Below are 22,074 nucleotides of genomic sequence, written 5' to 3' on the forward strand. Positions count from 1 at the left end.
CAGCAAGAGTCCAACTACTAACATGGCCAAGACCACAGAGCTGTCCAAATACACGAGACACACTCACACACCTCCACACGGCTGGAGAGGGCTCCGGGGAAATGATTAGAAAATCATTAGAAAATGGAAGAAGCTAAACATGACTGTCAATCTCACCTCGTGGGTCTCAATGATCCTAAGGTGAGAAATCAGCCCAAACTACACGGAGGAGCTGGCCATGACCTGAGCAGAGCTGGGACCACCCTTTCCAAGGTTACTGTTGGTAATACACTAAGACGTCATGGTTTGAAATCCTGCATGGCACGGACGGTTCCCCTTAAACCAGCACATGTCCAGGCCCGTCTGAAGTTTGCCAATGACCATTTGGATGATCCAGAGGAGTCATGGGAGAAAGTCATGTGGTCAGATGAGACTAAAATAGAACTTTAGGTCATAATTCCACTAAACGTGTTCGGAGGAAGAAGAATGATGAGTACCATCCCAAGAACACCATCCCTACTGTGAAGCATGGGGGCGGCAGCATCATGCTGTGGGGGTGTTTTTCTGCACATGGGACAGGGCGACTGCACTGTATTAAGGAGAGGAGGACCGGGGCCATGTATTGCGAGATTTAGGGGAACAACCTCCTTCTCTCAGTTAGAGCATTGAAGATGGGTCGAGGCTGGGTCTTCCGACATGACAATAACCCGAAGCTCAGCCAGGATAACCGAGGAGTGGCTCTGTCAGAAGCATATCAAGGTTCTGGCGTGGCCTAGCCTGTCTCCAGACCTAAACCCAATAGAGAATCTTTGGAGGAGCTCAAACTCTGTGTTTCTCAGCGACAGGCCAGAAACCTGACGGATCTAGAGGAGATCTGTGTGGAGGAGTGGGCCAGAATCCCTCCTGCAGCGCAAACCTGGAGAAAAACTACAGCAAATGCTTGACCTCTGGAAACACAAACAAAGGCTACTGTACTGTACGCTTCTGCTGGACCCAAACTCTGGAATAGCCTTCCTCCCTATAGTAGAGTCGCTCCTTCTGTAAATACGTTTAAATCTTATCTTAAGACATATTTATTTTCATTGGCTTTTAGCACTGCTTAGTATGCTATCTTCGCTCTCCTTGTTTATTATTGAATGTTTACTTGTGTGCATGTTTTTGTTCTTTTATTTCTTTATTTTCTTGTTTTATTTTGTTTTCTTTTAAACCTTGTAACAGCACTTTGGTCAACCTTGGTTGTGTTTAAATCTGCTCTATAAATAAACATTGATTGATATTAACCTTGATTTTCTCAGGTGTTCAAATACTTATTTTCCTCATTGTACTAGACAAGTAAAAATGGCTGTCTCACCCCATTGGCAGATTATTTATCTTATTTTAAGAAAAACTCTCTTCATTTTGAGTTATTTTTTTCCAAAACAAGACAATCATTTTTGCTTGTCTAGTAAATACTTCTTGTTTTAAGAATTTTTTGATATTTTAACTAGAAACAAGACAAAAATACTGAGGAAGAAAAGCATTTTTTGCAGTGTACGACTTTATTTAGCATTTTCTTCTATTCATGGTTTGTTTTCAATCCATGTGTGTGTTTGTGTGTGTGTGTGTGTGTGTACATGTTCTGATGAGCCATATCAGTTCTGTGTGTGTGTGTGTGTGTGTGTGTGTACATGTTCTGATGAGCCATATCAGTTCTGTGTGTGTGTGTGTGTGTGTGTGTACATGTTCTGATGAGCCATATCAGTTCTGTGTGTGTGTGTGTGTGTGTGTATATGTTTTCAATGGAGAGACAGAATCTCTCAGACTAAATATAAAATATCTTAAACTGTGTGTGAAGATGAACGAAGGTCTTACGGTTGTGGAGCGACATTAGGGGGAGGACATTTCATTATTGGTTAAACTAACCCTTTAAGTGTCGGATCCGCTCCAGAAGACGTGTGACCCGGGGTACCTTCAGAGGTCAGAGGTCAGCTCACACACTCAGACTCTCGCAGGGGTCATGCAGTGACGTACCTGAAGACGTGGGATCCTCTGAGAAATCATGCAGGTCTTCAGGAGGGTCGCCATAAAATGAGTTGAACTTATGACTCGAGACGGCAGCGAGGACAGCACCCTGTGAATCACACACACACACACACACACACTCATTATGGAGATTTTGATGAAATCATCGTTCTGAACCGCAGACGTTTGACATTTGTCTTCTAGAGATCTCAAACCATGTCTTCACCTTCACACACATTTCTGTATTCCTCTGTTCCTCACACTCACGAACCTGACCGTTTGATGCGTTACAGCAAAACATCCTGCGCTTTCATGTGTGTGTGTGTGTGTCAATGAGAACTTTACTCTTGCTAACCCAACACCCCCAGAACTGTGGTCGAGTTTGATTGCATGTAGACTTCATCCTGAAAGTGTGTTTGCACAAAAGATCGATTAAGCCAGATTTAAAATTCCCTTTATAAACCCCAGTCAGCGGACGAGTGTGTGTGTGTGTGTGTTCAGTTTGATTTTGTTTTAGTCGACTCAGATTAGTTCAGTGCTCAGTTTAGTTTAGTTTAGTTTAGTTTATTTCTTTATTTAACAGGGACCATACACAACACAAATGTTGTGCCAGAGTTAGCTAAGATAGCTAATTAGCATCTGCGGTCCCTGGGCAGGATGATGTTCAGTACAATTACAGCATTCACTTACAATCCAAGAAAGAAAGAAGGAGAGAAAAGAAAAAAAAGAAACAAATAATGTATCATAATATCAGAAATATTGAATCACATAGAAATTGATATATAAAAAAAAAAAAAAATAATAATAATAATAATAATAATAATGATCACACAACTGATTTTTCTTAAACCATAATTTAAGTTCCGTTTTAAAAATACTAAATGATGTTTACTCTCTAATATGAACAGGCAATGAGTTCCCTCTTCAGTTAATGTTTCACAGTTTAAGTGTCACAGTAAATGACATTCTGCTCTGAAAACAATCCTCTTCTTCCTCAGTATTTTTGTCTTGTTTCTAGTCCAAACATCTAAACATTCTTAAAACAAGAAACATTTAATAAACAAGTCCAAATTATTGTTTTGTTTTAGGGAAAAATAACTCAAAATGAAGAGAGTTTTTGCTTAAAATAAGATAAATAATGTTTTCTGTTTGAATTAAGATTATTTTTCTCACCCCATTGGCAGATTATTTATTATTTATTTACTTGTCTAGTAAATGTTTCTTAATGTAAGATTTTTTTTGATATTTAGACTAGAAACAAGACACAAATACTGAGGAAGAAGAGCATTTGTTACAGTGTGTGTGTGTGTTCTGGATAATAACGTGTGTGTGTGTGTTAAGTGATGTAAGGGTGGCCGGAGAAGTTTTAAAGCTCACGCTAGAACTGAATGTTTTAGATGGAGAAGTCCTTCTGATTATGTGTGTTCAAGACGACTCATTTATACACGACGGATGATAAACTGACAGAAATCACACCGAAGAGATCAGTGTTAGGATCATACGGTATAACTGAACTCTGGGTTAATACACATATTATTGATTACTTTATTCCCTTTATTTGTCATGTTTTCCTTTGTGCCACATAAAAAAAAAAATTGTGTTTGACACATCCAGCAGTTAGTAATTCAGAGCAGACAATTAATAAAACCAGAACAAAAAATACACAAAACACTTAACATTAAGAATATAAAGAAATAAGCTGACTCAAATAGAATAAATAAATCATTCTAATGTTAATAAAGTCTTAAAAGAGCCATCTCTTAAATGCAGTTCACATTTTCTGATTAAGCAGTTGTGGGAAAAAACTGTTTAACAACCCAACAGTCCGTGATCTAATGCTTCTGTATCATTATCAGGTCAAAGGCGGTTAGATGTTTTCTTATTTTAAGCAAAAACTCTCTTCATTTTGAGTTATTTTTCCCAAAACAAGACAATTACTTTTGCTGGTCTAGTAAATGTTTCTTAATGTAAGAATATTTAGATATTGCGTGTGCGTGAGTGTCCGTGTGTGTGTGTGTGTGTGTGTGCGAGTGTGTGTGTGGGCATGTTTTTGTGACATATGAGGACCCAGATGTGTGTAATGCCATGGGTATGACACAGGTATTACAGGAGAGGGTGAAATATGAGGACATTACCCATGGCCCCACTTTACAAAAGGCTTATAAATCACACAGGAGGAGTTTATGAGGTTTTTAAATCAGGGGCGAGTTAATGCAGCTTTATTGTACATCTAATAATCTCTGATCTTTACTCTTGAATGCGGCTCATTTCTGATAAAGTGCATTGTTGAGTCATTTCCTGTTTATCGCTGTGGATTCATGACACGCTCGGCTCTGACAGGCATCCCAGCGAGCATTAGCCGTGACATCACTTCCTGTCTCGGTTGACCAGAGACGGTCAGCCATAAATGACACACTACGGCCTGAATATCTGTAAATTTGGTGTGTGTGTCAGGAAACTGAAGTGATTACGAGTGTGTGGTTGCATTTCTTTGACATGTGCCGTGTTCTAGATGATGGTCAGACCGTATTAAACACATCTCGTCTCTCGTTTACGTCCCAAACAGAAATCAGATTATTTTTCTCACCCCATTGGCAGATCATTTTGCCTGTTTTAAGCAAAAACTCTCTTCATTTGGATATTCTTTCCCAGAAAACAAGAAAATATATCTAATGTATTTATTGTGTGATACGTGTTTTGTAGGCAATAAACTGCCGTAACTTTAAAGGACAATATCTCCGTTTGCAGTGAGCTGGAGCCATTGACTGCCACAGTATTTTTTTTGTCCTACTCTTGAAGTCAATGGCTCCAGTTATCTGATTGGTTCCTGACATTCTTCAAAACATCTTCCCTTGTGTTCAGCTGAAGAAAGAAACTCACACAGGTCTGAAACAACTTGAGGGCGAGTAAAGGATGACAGAAGTTTCATTTTAAAGTGAACTATCGCTTTAAGACTTTTTCAGGCTAGAATGTGCTTGTCTAATGATTAAATCTGTGGTTTATTTATAAGGAGAGCACCTATGGGGCAATTTGACCTAATAGGCCATCAGATATCAGAAACATGAGGGAAGAGGCAGGGTTGTGTTTCATATTTTGTTTTGTTATGAATATACATCCATAATCAAGGTATGCATTGCCTGAACCACATTTGTGTGCCTATAATATGTTTAAGACGGAAAAAGAGCGTTTTATGACATACTTTCGTTTTATTAAAGCCTTAAATTATTATTATTTTTTTTTTTATGAAGAAAGAAAAAGGAAAAGGGGCAGCTCGTGCTTTATGCCATATTTTATTGTATTGTAGTCTAGAATATACGGTTCTCAATATAGGCTATCCGAACAGCAGCGCTCTTCTCAAGCCCCTTTCACACTGCACGTCAGACCCGCGATATTCCCGGAGCATTGCCGGGTCGCCTTCTGTGTGAAAGCACCACGTCCCGGGATTGATTACCGAACTGAACCCGGGTCGGGGGCCGAGTAACATTGCGGGGTTCGACCCGAGACGAGCGCTGTGTGAACAAAAGCCGAAACTAATGCTGCAGCGTGTGCGTAGTTATCGTGCGACTCCTAGAGCTTGTTTTTTCAGTAACACACCCCTGCAGTGCCAGAAGAGCTCGTCAGTGTTTTAAACGCAGAGAGTGTTCGTCTACAAAAGAAACTCAAATTAAACGAGCAGAAATGAGCGCAAACTGGACACAAGTCGAGACCACGGAGCTCCTTACTATCCGCGCTGAAGCGGAGATCGCTCGCCGTTATACGTCACGTGTCAGCTCGACCCGGGACCGTTACGGGTTGTGTGTGAAAGCGCTCATATTACGGTATTTCGCTGGCAGTGTGAATAGACCAAATCTAGCGGCCCGGGAACAAATGCCGGGTCGCGTTATCCGTGGATTTGCCGGAATCGCAGTGGGAAAGGGGCTCTGGTGTCACTAGTGTAGCCCTATATGTGTACATTTTAGGCTACAATAAATCAATATATATGATCAAACACCACTCTGCCCTCTTCATTTTCATACAAAAAAATATGAAACATATTATATCCACAAAAATGTAGTGCATTATCTTCACTGCATGTATATAATAAAACGAAATATAAAATCCCTGCCTTATCGTTTACATTAAATAATAATAATAATATTAATAATATGTGGTTCAGAAAAGTGTGCATGTATGATTTTCACTGTAATAAAATGAAATATGACAAAACTCAGCCCAGTCTCTTTCTGTTAAATGTCAGTGTGATCAATGATATAAGAGTATGAGTCAAAGGTTTAAGAAGCCATACAAGAAATAAAGCGAACAATTCAGTCAAACGAGGTTAGTGCTATCTACAGCGGTGGAGTTAATAGCCTAAAATAAAATAAAAACGATCTGCCGGGGAACAAATGATAGATTAATGAGACCCAAGATCGCCCGTTAGATCTACACCAGGCGAATATATCTGATGTCTAACCACCACCGAGCCTTCCGAGTCAGCAGCAGATGTAAGGGCTGTTACTTCCTGTGTTTTGATGAAGGTGGCGTGTGGACGAACACTGAGGCATCGTTTGCTAGTCCAGTGAGTTCATGAAGCGCAGCAGAGGTGCAGATGATCTGACACTCGTGATTCGCTGATCCATTACCTTCAGTTTCCTCCGAGCGTTGAACTTCCTCAGCTGCTCCACCGTCTCAGGCAGGTGGATCTTATAGGAGTAGCGATCTCTCTCCTGCACACACACACACACACACACACACACACACACAACATGAGAACGACTGAACACGCTCCTATTACAGAAACAGAAGTGATGAGTGCTCATGCAGGAGAAGAAATTATTACGTTCAGGACAATAGCAGAGGGAAGTGTGTGTGTGTGTGTGAGATGAGTAGGTTTAGGGGCTGTGTGTGTGTGTGTGTGTGTGTGTGTGTGTGTGATGAGTAGGTTTAGGGGCTGTGTGTGTGTGTGTGTGTGTGTGTGTGTGTGTGTGATGAGTAGGTTTAGGGGCTGTGTGTGTGTGTGTGTGTGTGTGATGAGTAGGTTTAGGGGCTGTGTGTGTGTGTGTGTGTGTGTGTGTGTGTGTGTGTGTGTGTGTGTGTGTGTGATGAGTAGGTTTAGGGGCAGTGTGTGTGTGTGTGTGTGTGTGTGTGTGTGTGTGTGTGTGTGTGTGTGTGTGAGATGAGTAGGTTTAGGGGCAGTGTGTGTGTGTGTGTGTGTGTGTGTGTGTGTGTGTGTGTGTGTGTGTGTGTGTGTGTGTGTGTGTGTGTGTGTGTGTGTGTGTGTGAGATGAGTAGGTTTAGGGGCAGTGTGTGTGTGTGTTTGTGTGTGTGTGTGTGTGTGTGTGTGTGTGTGAGATGAGTAGGTTTAGGGGCTGTGTGTGTGTGTGTGTGTGTGTGTGTGTGTGTGTGTGTTGGGTAGGTTTAGGGGCAGTGTAAGGGGATAGAAAATATAGTTTGTAGAACCATTACGCCTATGGAATGTCCCCATATGTCAAAAAACAAATGTGTGTGTGTGTGTGTGTGTGTGTGAGACCTTGAGCCAGGGGTGGTTGAGCGCTTCATAGACGGTGATCCTCTCGGCCGGGTCCAGCATTAGCATTCGCCGCACCAGATCTTTAGCGCTCTCAGAGATCTGACTCCACTGCCGAGGGTTCATCTGACACACACACACACACACACACACACACACACACACACACACACACACACACTCTGTAAAACACAACTGAACCTTCATCCAGTGGCCGTTATGACTGTCTGTCTGTCTCTATATGGCACTGCAGTGAGTTTCTGTTTCATTCAGCACTAACATCTAATCATTCTGAAATCGAGACTCGTTCGCTGGAGATATAAAGTCGTGTTCGCTGAGACATTTATCAGAGGTTTGTGTTTAAAACAAGAGCAAATATCAGCCAATGGGGTCGCAGAGATAATCTGCTCTTCCCTTTGTGTTTCTGACTCCACTGACAGATGTCTGAAGACCAAACTCACTTCAGGAATCAACACTTAAAGCCATCGCTCACCCAAAACATGATTATACAACACACACACACACATACATATATATATATACACAATTTATATGCCACGCCGCACCCACATTATATATGCCACGCCCACATTATATATGCCACGCCCACATTATATATGCCACGCCGCGCCCACATTATATATACCACGCCACGCCCACATTATATATACCACGCCGCGCCCACATTATATATGCCACGGCGCGCCCACATTATATATGCCACGCCCACATTATATATGCCACGCCCACATTATATATACCACGCCCACATTATATATTCCACGCCGCGCCCACATTATATATGCCGCGCCCACATTATATATGCCGCGCCCACATTATATATACCACGCCCACATTATATATACCTCGCCCACATTATATCTGCCACGCCCACATTATATATACCACGCCCACATTATATATGCCACGCCCATATTATATATGCCACGCCCACATTACATATGCCACACCCACATTATATATGCCACGCCCACATTATATATGCAACGCCCACATTATATATACCTTGCCCACATTACATATACCACGCCCACATTATATATACATCGCCCACATTATATATACCTCGCCCACATTATATATGCAACGCCCACATTATATATACCATGCCCACATTACATATACCACGCCCACATTATATATACCACGCCGCGCCCACATTATATATACCACGCCGCGCCCACATTATATATGCCGCGCCCACATTATATATACCACGCCCACATTATATATACCTCGCCCACATTATATCTGCCACGCCCACATTATATATACCTCGCCCACATTATATCTGCCACGCCCACATTATGTATACCACGCCCACATTATATATGTCACGCCCATATTATATATGCCACGCCCACATTACATATGCCACGCCCACATTACATATGCCACGCCCACATTATATATGCAACGCCCACATTATATATACCTTGCCCACATTACATATACCACGCCCACATTATATATACCTCGCCCACATTATATATGCAACGCCCACATTATATCTGCCACGCCCACATTATATCTGCCACGCCCACATTATATATGCCACGCCCACATTATATATGCCACGCCCACATTATATATCCCACGCCCACATTATATATGCCACGCCCACATTATATATGCCACGCCCACATTATATATGCCACGCCCACATTATATATGCCACGCCCACATTATATATGCCACGCGCGAGCTCAGTTTCGAATCCACTTCTGACAGAAGAGCTGCCTGATGTGTGCATGCTGTAGCTCAGGGTGAAATCAGTCCACTGGCGCTCTGTGGCGCCGCAGGATTTTGAACAACCTCCTGAATCGCGGCGGACTGCCGCCGAATGCTGCCGCCGGTGTGCGTACACTCATTGAACATAATGTGTTTGAATGTTAAAGACGTGGCGCGGCGCTGTATTTACTTTTGCATGACCTGGCAATAAATGTGGAGGCCTATATAATGTTATATACTAAACTGATTTTATCTCAGCGGGTCGGGTGCGGATTTTAATTAGCGCTCCGTGTCGGAAAAACGGGTCGGATGCGGTTTAACGCACTGCGGGAACGGGCGGGACAAAATCGGAGCCGTGCAGGACTCTGCTCACTCGTCCTTCTCCTCGTGAACACATCACACCGGTTCTTTCACATGAGAACTGATTTTCAAGCGATGGGATGGGCTTCCTCTGCACCAACGCTGGCTCATTTTAAACCGCTGATTAAGACACATTTGTTTAAGACTGTTTTTCTTTAATCATTTGTTGTACTGCTATAGTTGCTTTTATTGGGGGGGGGGGTATTTTTGGTTGTATTACTGTTATTTTACTGTAGCGCTTTGGGTTTAAGAAAAGTGCATTATAAATAAAATGTATTATTATTATTATCCCATGATCCTCTCCCTCCGCTCATCATAGGAGTGAACACAATCAGTTATAATAATACATGTCCAAGCTTTATAATGGGCAGTGGATGGAGCAGAACATTTGACGCTCAAAAAAAGTGCATCCATTCATCATAAAATGTGGAGCACTTTTTTGAGCGTCAAATGTTGTGCTCCATCCACTGCCATTATAAAGCCTGGACATGTATTATTATAACTCTGATTGTGTTCGTCTGAGAGATGACCGTCACACACACACACTCCTATGATGGGTTAATCATCGGCTCATCTTCAGTTTTGCATGAATTTCTGTATTGCAAAAAAAAATTAAAATGTATTCTCAGATTGGAGAATCCTCATGATGCATTCTGGGATTGACTTCTCCATCGACGCCTGTAATGCTGAGTTAGAGTTATATCCCGAACCCCAGAGGAGCGGCCCCTGAACGTCTGCCTGTAGTGCTCTCGGGCTGTGCTGTGGATCCTGCCGTACCTTATACTTCCCTTTCACAATGGCTTCAAACAGACGCTCCTTGGTGCCATAAAACGGCAAGCAGCCGCTGAGCAGGATGAAGAGGATGACCCCGCAGCCCCAAACGTCCACCGGCTTCCCATACGGCTCTCGCTTCACCACTTCAGGAGCCATGAAGTGAGGCGTCCCAACACGACCTGCACACACACACACACACAAAGACAATCAGAGCAAAGGCCTACACTGCAAAACACACACACGCACACAGACAATCAGAGCAAAGGCCTACACTGCAAAACACACACACACACACACACACACACACGCAGACAATCAGAGCAAAGGCCTGCACCACAAACAAACATACACACATACACACACACACACGCAGACAATCAGAGCAAAGGCCTGCACCACAAACACACACACACACACACACAGAGAGAGCCAATCAGAGCAAAGGCCTACACCACAAACAAACATACACACACACACACACACACACACACACATACGTACCTCCTGCCACCAGGCCGGACTCTCCCAGCTGAATCGCCACCCCGAAGCCGCCCAGTTTGACAGGAGCCGAGTTCTCCTTCGAGGCCAGCAGCACACAGTGAGGCTACACACACACACACACACACACATGCATTAGGTTTTTGTAAATTGACGTGATGGATTTTACACCGTACAAACTGTAAATCAAGGTTATTATAGTTTTGCTTTTTGAAATTAGTTTTTATTTCAGTATCGTTTTCAATTTTGCTAAAAATATCAGTTTAGTTTGAGTTAGTTTTACAAATGGTTTTGCTAGTTTTAGTTTAGTTTTTATTTATTTAGTTTCAGTTTTAGTTTTAGTAATTATAGTTTAGCAGAGTTACCATAATGAAGTGTAGAGTTTAATCTTACTAAACATCCTTAAGTGAAATAACTTGATAAACGAGCATTATTGTTTAAACCCAGGACGGTCTTACAAAACATGCATAAAGCTGGGTCCTATGACCTATACAAACAACAATCTGGAGATTAAAAATGAAAGAAATTATATTTTGATATTAACAAATTATATTTGATATTTTTGACATTGTTGTGTGTGTGTGTGTGTGTGTGTGTGTGTGTGTGTGTGTGTGTGTGTGTGTGTGTGTGTGTGTGTGTGTGTGTGTTGTGCTATAATTGTAAAGGGGGCCAATGTCTTCACTTATCTAGTAAAATATGATAACTGACTAATAAGGACATTTGACTGGTCCTCACTAGTTAAAAAGGCTTATAAATCGGCCAAAACATGTTTTTATTTAAATCTGTTGTTTTGCACGTTCTTGGGATGGGGAGGTTTGGGGATAGGGATTGGGTTAGGGGATATAAAATATCATTAACCTGATCATTGGAAGTCCATGCAATGTCCTCACTTATATAGTGAAACAAACGTGTGTGTGTGTGTGTGTGTGTGTCCTGGTATTCCCTACTTTGTGGGGAAATGTCTCCACACAGACAATAATATTATTAGTAGTAAATGATTATGATAACACCTTTGAGCCTGTCAATATTATGCAAACATGAAATATCAAACGCACAGTAGGCTAGTACTTGCTACCAGTTGCTGACTTTTGCGCCGCGTCTCTCGTCGCGTAAGACACGGCATTCTAAAACAGTGAGCTAAAGTTAAAAGAAGTTCAACGTGCATCTCATTACCTTGTGTTATTCCCCGTTTCACTGCCACGGACGCGTTGATTCTTTGTGAACTGCCGTTTAGCGGTGTGTTGCCCGTCTGCACGCGTCCGTCACAGGACCGCGGTTAATCTCCTCAGATCACTTCACGCGCAGTAGCGCAATACACTCGCTCAACCGCCACAGTCAGATTCTCCACCACATTAAAGAGGGCTTATCAATAACGAAAACGAATATTTATTTTTGCTAATTATTATTTTATTTCAGTTAGTTTTTTAGTAAGAGAAGTTAGTTTCGTTTAGTTTTAGTTTTTTATTTATTCAGATTTTTTTTTTTTTTTCAGTTTACGAAAATGTTTTTTGACCAATAGTTTTAGTCTTCGTTTCAGTTTTCGTTTACGAAAATAACCTTGCTGTAAATTCTATCACCCTACACTGCCCCTAAACCTACACACACACATACACACATTCACACACACTCACACTCACACTTCCCATCACAGGAAACATTCTGCATTTTCACATTTTCAAAAAAACATCATTTAGTGTTTTATAAATCCATTTACATTGTGGGGATATTTGGTCAATGTAATATAGACAAGTACACACACACACACACACACACACACACACACACACACACACACACAAATGAAACCACTGAACACGTCCTACATAAAGCCGCACGTATTCTCATGTCACCTTTGGATACACTGAGAATATGAGCTGAGAAAAGCACACATGACACAAAACCTTCATAAGAGCGGCGTGAGAGCGGCGCTAGAGCAGAACCATAAACCACACGGCGACACACACTCTCACTCAGTCATTCCATCTCATCTCCAGTCAAATATCTCTATATTATTAAATCAACATGCATTCACTAGATCAGTAAAACGACAGAACAGATGTTTTCTGGGGAATATATAGTTAATATATAGAAAATATAGTTTTTGCTTAAAACAGGCAAAATGATTGAATGATCAAAATGACAGATCATTGTGCCTGTTTTAAGCAAAAACTATATTTTCTATATATTAACTATATATTCCCCAGAAAACAACAGAACAAATATCTTACTGATCTAGTGAATGCATGTTGATTTAAGAATATTGAGATATTTGACTGGAGATGAGATGACAAGAGAAGGACAAGAGAAGAGCACGGTGTGCAGAGCTCATATAACACCGCTCGTGTGAAGGTGTGGTGACGAAAGGGAGAGAGAGAGAGAGAGAGAGAGAGAGAGAGAGAGAGAGAGAGAGAGAGAGAGAGAGAGAGAGAGAGAGAGAGAGAGAGAGAGAGCGATTCGGAAGGAAAGCAGAAAGCCATCAGACTCTGGTGAAGGAATGAAAGAGGATCTGAGAGACTGAATGGATGAACGAGTGCAGCTGCAGCAGTTTGTGCTTCTGAAGGAATTAACATGCTAAACTGTAAGTAGAATCGCAAATTCATCAGTGTGTGTGTGTGTGTGTGTGTGTGTGTGTGTGTGTGTTCACATATGAGGACTCAAATGTGTATAATGCCATGGGTATGACACAGGTATTACAGGAGAGGGTGAAATATGAGGACATTACCCATGGCCCCACTTTACAAAAGGCTTATAAATCACACAGGAGGAGTTTTTATGAGAAAGTAAAAATGCAGAATGTGTGTGTGTGTGTGTGAGAGTTATTCTATAGATGCCATTAAAAAAACGACAGACAGACAGAGAAGATGTGTGTTTATGAATACACTTCAACTCCAGTCAGAAAATATGCAGGTCAATCCATTAAAATGGGCAGAATATCCCGTAAAACATTCGATAATAACATTTAAACACCACTAATAATATGCTGAACACGTGAACTCTTAGCACGCAATATTCCCCGCTCATGATCATATCACTCATTTCATCTTTTCACGCGGTTAGCATATTATTAGTTTCATCTGCTGTGAAAGTCATTTCTCACATGCTGCTAACTGATTAATTTAACTTTATTAAATAAGCCTTTATATTTTACTATTTATAACTCAGATATCAAATAATTATAAAACATTAATGACATAAAAAATTAATGCACAATGAGAAAAAATTATTCCTTTTTACAAGTTCATTTAGCAGACGGTTCTATTCACTGAACACACACACACACACACACACACACACACACACACACACACACACACACACACGAGCAGAATAACACACACACACACACAAACAGAAGTGTTTCACGGAATAACACACACACACACACACACACACACACACGAGCAGAATAACACACGCACACACACACACACACGAGCAGAATAACACACACACACACACACACACACACACACACGAGCAGAATAACACACACACGCACACATAAGCAGAAGTGTTTCAGAGAAAGTGCCTGCTGCCGGATTTATTTTCAGTGTGTAATGTATATCTTGACTTCATGCGTTCACACTTACAAATAAAAAAGTAAATATATAAATATAATACAAATATAAATAATAATTCTAAATTTGAATAATAATAATTCTCTACAGTGTGCAAGATTGTCTAACCGCCTAAACACACTTTCATGAGAGAAGCAAGAAGAGCCTCGGCTCACACTCAACACACACACACACACACACACACACACACACACACACACACACACACACAGCCTTCTGTAATAATTGAGCAGTTAAAATGATCCAGAAAAAAGGAATGGAAAATTGAGAGGAGAGGTGGTTCTGCTGAGTGTGTTTCTGGGACGTTTGCCTGACCATAACTCACACTCCTCACACACTCACACACTGCAAAACACTCTTCTCTTACTCAGTATTTCTGTCTTGTTTCTAGTCCAAACATCTAAAAATTCTTAAATCAAGAAGTATTTACTAGACAAGCAAAAGTAATTGTCTTGTTTTGGGGAAAATAACTCTAAATGAAGAGAGTTTTTGCTTAAAATAAGATAAATAATCTGCCAATGGGGTGAGGAAAATAATCTTAATTCAAACAGAAAACAAGATTATTTTTCTCACAATTGGCAGATTGTAAGAAGAGCAGTTTTTGCAGAGCACACACACACACACACACCGGCGTTTGGACAAGCCCGAGCGTTCTCGGCTTTCATTTTCTTTGGGTCGAGACAGAGTTTCCTCTACAGTTCGGTGAATTAAATCGTGTCGGTTTCTCTCCCTTTCCGTCCCAATCAGAAAAAAGATTATTTCTCTCACCCCATTGGCAGATCATTTTGCCTGCCCTTACGAAACAAAAATATATTGCAATATATTCACATATATGGGATTTAATATTTATATTTTCCAATATATTTCAATATATTGAAAGCGGCAATCATTTGTATATTTTGCAATATATTGCATGAATATATAATATATTTTATAATAGCATCAATATATTATTCCATATATTAAAATATATTTCACGAAAATATATTTGTAAATATATTTTCCTTTCGTAAGGGTGTTTTAAGCAAAAACTCTCTTCATTTGGATTTTATTTTCAACAAAACAAGAAAAAATATATTTTACTGATCTAGTAAATGCATCTTGATTTAAGAATATTTAGATATTTAGACTGGAAACAAGAAAATACTAAATAAGAAGAGTCTTTAAAGTGTTAAAGTTCTGCATAATTAAGGGCGTGGCCACTTTGAGTGACAGGTGGATTGCCGTTTGTCTGTTAGTCATAAGCTCCGCCCACGTCCCGCCTCTTTACCCATTGTCAGTTATCAGGGCGATGATGCGCAGCATAATTTTTTCTTGTTTTCTTAAAAATAAAAATAAAATGAGTTTTTGCTGAAAACAGGCTAAATAATCTGCCAATGGGGTGAGAGAAATAATAATTCAAACAGAAAACAAGATTATTTTTCTCACCCCATTGGCAGATTATTTATCTTATTTTAAGCAAAAACTCTCTTCATTTTGAGTTATTTTTCCCAAAACAAGACAATTACTTTTGCTTGTCTAGTAAATACTTCTTGTTTTAAGAATCTTTAGATGTGTGGACTAGAAACAAGACAAAAACACTAGACCGATTTTGTAAAACGTGCGTTTCTCTCCCCAGAGCTGAAGATTCGGAGATAAAATCATCATGTCCAGCTTCACCAATCTGAGCGTGGGGTCATCGCCGGAGCCGAACCGGTCCTGTGCCGTAGAGGACGAGAGTCTCCGGCTCCCTCTGGCTCTGCTTTACTCGCTCATCTTCCTCTTCGGCCTGGCTGGAAACCTGCTGGCTCTCTGGGTCTTCCTCTTCCTCCACTCGCGCAGAAACTCGGTGCGCGTCTTCCTCATAAACGTGGCTCTAGCGGACCTGGTTCTGCTGGCGTGTCTCCCCTTCCGCGTGCTTTACCACGCCCAGGGGAACGTTTGGGCTTTGGGCCCGCGGATGTGCAAGCTGGTGGGGAACCTGTTCTACATGAACATGTATGTTAGCATCACCCTCCTGGGGCTCATTAGTTTGGACCGGTACCTGAAGTTCACCGGATCGGGCCGGGTGAAAGGGCTCCGGTGGAGTCAGGTGACCTGCGCTCTGCTTTGGATCAGCTCTCTGGTGATGGTCGTGCCAATGATCGCGTTAACCGAGGGCAACGAGGAGCCCCAGAAATGCTTCCAGTACAAGCAAAGGACTCAGGCCCGAGGGAAAGCCTACTTTAACCTGTTTATGGTGGCCGTATTCTGGCTGGTGTTCGTGGTTCTCCTCGTGTCTTACGCACGGATCGCCCAACGTTTGCTCCGAACCTCGCGGGATAAACCGGATCTTCCCAATGCGTCGCGATACGCCCGCACCGCCAAGAAGTCTTTCATCGTTCCTCTTCTCTTCACCGTTTGCTTCGCACCATATCACAGCTTCCGCGGCTTCTACGTGTCGTCTCAGCTTCGGGACATCAGCTGCGAGACCCAGCGTCTTATGGACCGAACGAACGAAGCCATGCTTTTGCTCTCCGCCCTCAACAGCTGCCTGGATCCCGTCATGTACTTCCTGCTCTCGGGGTCGGTGCGGAAGGCTACGGTGCAGGCGGTTTCGCAGCTGTTCCGCGTGCATCACGAGGCCACCTCCACCCACAGCTCCACCACTGAGTTCCGGAGGCCGTCCGAGTCTCACGCCTCCACCGCGGCGGTGCTAGCTATATCTAGAGGAAGCCTGGGGCTCGTTACGCCGCTACGCTCCAACACCGTCCATCTGCCAAACTGACCAACACACACACACACACACGGGTGCACTGCAAAAAACACTCGTTTCCAGTCTAAACATCTAAATATTCTTAAATCAAGATGCATTTACTAGATCAGTAAAACAACATTAGATATTTGTCTTTGTTTTCTGGGGGAAAATATCAAAATGAAGTGAGTTTTTGCTTAAAACATGCACAAATATCAATCAATCAATCAATCAATCAATCAATCAATCAATCATCTTTATTTCTATCGCTCTTCTCCAGCGGCGATTGTGTCAGAGCAGCTTCAGTGTTAAACAGGACAATACTGCAGCAGAATTAGATTTGGCTGTACAGTCGTTCTGGAGTAAACAGTGATGTTATCAGCTTATTTTAATTTATCATAGAGAGACAATGTTGGCAGATCAGTATTATAGTTTATAGAATCAAATAAGACCTAATACATTAATGTTATTTGTATATTTAGTTGAATAACTTTGATCATAATGTTAGTGTCCCCAACTGAGCAAGCCAAGCCAAAGGCGACCAAAGGAACCGAAACTCCATCAGGGCATGATGGAGAAAAATAAACCTTAGAGAAACCAGACTCAGTTCTCCTCTGGCCTATTAACACACAGCGGAGGATACCGCACAGGTCAAAGGTCATATTAGAGCCGAATATTCACAGTTTCTTGGTATCACGCAAGAGACGGGTTTATTGAGGATGATGCGTCGATTACACAAGAGTACGAATATTTGAAAGATCTGAGTCATCGCACCGGAGACGGGTTTATAATCTGCCAATGGGGCGAGAGAAATAATCTTAACTCAAACAGAAAACAAGATTATTTTTCTCACCCCATTGGAAGATTATTTATCTTATTTTAAGCAAAAACTCTTTTTTCCCAAAACAAGACAATAATTTTTGCCTGTCTAGTAAATACTTCTTGTTTTAAGAAATTTTAGATATTTAGACTAGATTAAAAATACTGATTAAGAAAAGCATTTTTTACAGTGAAAAATTTGGAATACTCCGAGTCAGACGTCACTACATGGAAATAACCCGGTTTATTAATAAGGTCATGTAAACGCAGTTTACTTGTGTTGTCAGTTTACTGGTTTGCATGAAAACACACCCAATGTAAACGTTAGTTTTAAGCAAAAACTCACTTCATTTAGATATTTTTCCCCAGAAAACAAGAAAAAATATCTTATGTTGTTTTACTGATCTAGTAAATGCATCTTGATTTAAGAATATTTAAATATCTGGACTGGAAACAAGAAAATAATACTAAATAAGAAGAGCATTTTTTTTTACAGTGTAGAGCCCGTAGTGTTCGTTTTTTCCTCTATCGGGCAATAAATCAGACACCACTGTAGACAGTCAGTGTTAAAACACTCATTTCTGGACATGATGATCTGATTCAGCAACAGCTGCAGTGATGAACACGGAGCGAATGAAGAACGGAGGACGCCTCCTACTGGAGGAACAGAGTTACTGCACCACACACACACACACACACACCACAGCATGTATCTGTACAGACAGCAGCTGCTGAACTCACACACACACACACCTGATCAGCCTCAATCTGACAATAATCCCACTCTAATCCCAGATGGACGCCACTTTAGGTGGGATGCATCCTGATCTGAGCTGTTGAGGATCATCACACACACACACCTTGATTTCAATACTGTGGATTAAAGAGTCTGAAAATGCATTAATAAACAAGTATACATAATAAAAGAATATTTCAGAGTGTCTGTTCACTTCTCATCTGTAATTGTTATCGATAACCTCTGTGTGTTCTCGAAACAAAAGCCACGAGGGTGAGAGAATGACTCGTGTGAAGATTAGGGGTGTAACGATATATATATCGATATGTGACAATATGATTAGCGATGTAGCGGGTTGCTGTAGTGGGCCTGTTTATAAGATATAATTCACACACACACACACACTTACAAATGTAAACTCAGTCATCATGACCTCCATCATGTCGCGTTTAACTTCCAAACACAAATGAAGATATTCTTTATGAAACCTGAGGGATTTCTGTCCCTCCATTTGAAGTCCATTCCTCTCAAACTTAAAAGATCCAAAGAAATGTCATAAAGGCATGGTAAGAATAACTAATGGAGTGTGTGATCCAAACCCAAGTCTTCTGAAGAGATACGAGCGACGGCTAATGATGAACAGATTTACTCTTACTGTGGTAAACACAACAACACGAGAGAGTAAAAGCAGAATTAAAGTTAAAGATGAGCTGAACATGTACGTCTGAGACTAGCGGCCTTTCTGACGAGCTTTCCGGAGATTATTGCACTGATCATCTGAAGCACACACACACACACACACACACACTCCTCAAAGCCAGAGCGCAAACATCATTTAAACCACGTTTAGTTTTAGTAGTGTGATTGTTCAAAGCATTTAGATGGTTCATTCTTATATAGAGTGCATTAATATCGGGAGAGAAGCAGTAATGCCTGAGGGGGAAATGAGTGATATTACTGCATTCAACGACTATATAATGTTGAATATAATGTTGAATATAATGTTGAATATAATGTATAATGATGAATTCAGTATCGTGATATAGAACATATTGTGAGTTCAGTATCGTGATGTATATCATATCGTGAGTTCAGTATCGTGATGTATATCATATCGTGAGTTCAGTATCGTGATGTATATCATATCGTGAGTTCAGTATCGTGATGTATATCATATCGTGAGTTCAGTATCGTGATATATATCATATCGTGAGTTCAGTATCGTGATGTATATCATATCGTGAGTTCAGTATCGTGATGTATATCATATCGTGAGTTCAGTATCGTGATGTATATCATATCGTGAGTTCAGTATCGTGATATATATCATATCGTGAGTTCAGTATCGTGTTGTATATCATATCGTGAGTTCAGTATCGTGATATATATCATATCGTGAGTTCAGTATCGTGATATATATCATATCGTGAGTTCAGTATCGTGATGTATATCATATCGTGAGTTCAGTATCGTGATATATATCATATCGTGAGTTCAGTATCGTGATGTATATCATATCGTGAGTTCAGTATCGTGATGTATATCATATCGTGAGTTCAGTATCGTGATATATATCATATCGTGAGTTCAGTATCGTGATATATATATCATATCGTGAGTTCAGTATCGTGATATATATCATATCGTGAGTTCAGTATCGTGATATATATATCATATCGTGAGTTCAGTATCGTGATATATATCATATCGTGAGTTCAGTATTGTGATGTATATCATATCGTGAGTTCAGTATCGTGATGTATATCATATCGTGAGTTCAGTATCGTCGTGAGTTCAGTATCGTGATATATATCATATTGTGAGTTGAGTATTGTGATATATATCGTATCGTGAGTTCAGTATCGTGATATATATCATATCGTGAGTTCAGTATCGTGATGTATATCATATCGTGAGTTCAGTATCGTGATGTATATCATATCGTGAGTTCAGTATCGTTGTGAGTTCAGTATCGTGATGTATATCATATCGTGAGTTCAGTATCGTCGTGAGTTCAGTATCGTGATATATATCATATCGTGAGTTCAGTATCGTCGTGAGTTCAGTATCGTGATGTATATCATATCGTGAGTTCAGTATCGTCGTGAGTTCAGTATCGTGATGTATATCATATCGTGAGTTCAGTATCGTCGTGAGTTCAGTATCGTGATGTATATCATATCGTGAGTTCAGTATCGTCGTGAGTTCAGTATCGTGATATATATCATATCGTGAGTTCAGTATCGTGATATATATCATATCGTGAGTTCAGTATCGTGATATATATCATATCGTGAGTTCAGTATCGTGATGTATATCATATCGTGAGTTCAGTATCGCCGTGAGTTGAGTATTGTGATATATATCGTTTCGTGAGTTCAGTATTGTGATATATATCGTATTGTGAGTTCAGTATCGTGATATATATCATATTGTGAGTTCAGTATCGTGATATATATCATATTGTGAGTTCAATATCGTGATATATATCGTATAGTGAGTTCAGTATCGGGATATAGAACATATAGTGAGTTCAGTATCGGGATATAGAACATATTGTGAGTTCAGTATCGTGATTTATATCGTATCTTGAGTTCAGTAGATGAAGATCTTTGCCGGCGCTTGTAAACCAGAGGCCAATATCGACAAGTCTTACCTTGACGTCTCTGTGTATGACGTTGTTGTCATGGCAATAGCGCAGGGCTTCAAGTATCTGTCGCATGTAGTGACTGAGAACACAAACACACACACAGATGTTCAGCAGCGGAAGCAGATAGAATGCGTGTGAAGCGGACAGGAAGTGGCGCTCACCTGGACACCGCCTCACTGTAGACGAATCCGGCGTCGGCCCTCTTCACAATCTCAAAGCACAGATCCGCTCCATCCATACTGCGCACACACACACACGCACACACGCACACACGCGCAAACGCACACACACACATCAGCACCACATTTGTTAGACACAAGTCACATCACAACCGGTCCAAATAATACAGGTACTGGTCATATAATTAGAATATCATCAAAAAAGTTTATTTATTTCACTAATGCAATTCACATTATATTAATTCATTACACACAGACTGATGTATTTCAAATGTTTATTTCTTTTACTTTTGATTATGATAACTGACAACTAAGGAAAATCCCAAATTCAGTATCTCAGAAAATAGAATATTACTTAAGATTCTTAAAGCACTGACTCCAGCTGCAGTCCCCTCTGTGAATCTCCTCCACATGTTTGAATGGGTTTTGTTTCACACTCCTCTCCAGGGTGCGGTTATTGCTTGTGCACTTTTTTCTACCACATCTTTTCCTTCCCTCCGCCTCTCTATTAATGTGCTTGGACACAGAG

The 22,074-nt window shown here is 40.8% G+C and overlaps 2 protein-coding genes across 13 annotated transcripts in view; one reads left to right on the top strand and one right to left on the bottom strand.

Annotated features, from left to right (window-relative positions):
• Nucleotides 1–22,074, bottom strand: part of caskb (calcium/calmodulin-dependent serine protein kinase b) — a 113,873-nt gene that overhangs the window by 72,011 nt on the left and 19,788 nt on the right. For all 11 annotated transcript variants that reach the window (XM_067458653.1, XM_067458658.1, XM_067458656.1 and 8 more), the window contains exons 4-10: nt 21,528–21,605; nt 21,373–21,445; nt 10,874–10,976; nt 10,376–10,551; nt 7,490–7,612; nt 6,603–6,686; nt 1,990–2,089 (exon numbers count right to left, since the gene is read on the bottom strand). In XM_067458653.1, coding sequence (XP_067314754.1) covers nt 1,990–2,089; nt 6,603–6,686; nt 7,490–7,612; nt 10,376–10,551; nt 10,874–10,976; nt 21,373–21,445; nt 21,528–21,605 — 737 coding nt within the window. The remainder of the gene's footprint in view (nt 1–1,989; nt 2,090–6,602; nt 6,687–7,489; nt 7,613–10,375; nt 10,552–10,873; nt 10,977–21,372; nt 21,446–21,527; nt 21,606–22,074) is intronic.
• On the top strand, nt 10,876–17,385 carry gpr34a (G protein-coupled receptor 34a). Of its 2 annotated transcripts, none has more exons than XM_067458670.1 (2): nt 10,876–10,970; nt 16,067–17,385. In XM_067458670.1, exon 2 carries the CDS (start codon nt 16,094–16,096, stop codon nt 17,192–17,194), a length of 1,101 nt encoding a protein of 366 aa, XP_067314771.1. In that variant the 5' UTR covers nt 10,876–10,970; nt 16,067–16,093; the 3' UTR covers nt 17,195–17,385. The 2 variants fall into 2 exon arrangements, with proteins under 2 accessions (XP_067314771.1, XP_067314770.1); XM_067458669.1 differs by lacking the exon at nt 10,876–10,970 and adding an exon at nt 13,301–13,448.

This window comes from Pseudorasbora parva, chromosome 12, assembly GCF_024679245.1.
Source record: "Pseudorasbora parva isolate DD20220531a chromosome 12, ASM2467924v1, whole genome shotgun sequence".
Lineage (NCBI taxonomy): Eukaryota > Metazoa > Chordata > Actinopteri > Cypriniformes > Gobionidae > Pseudorasbora > Pseudorasbora parva.

What these genes read in the sequence shown, in the direction of transcription:
- gpr34a (XM_067458670.1), top strand. Translation starts at nt 16,094, where the DNA reads ATGTCCAGCTTCACCAATCTGAGCGTGGGGTCATCGCCGGAGCCGAAC.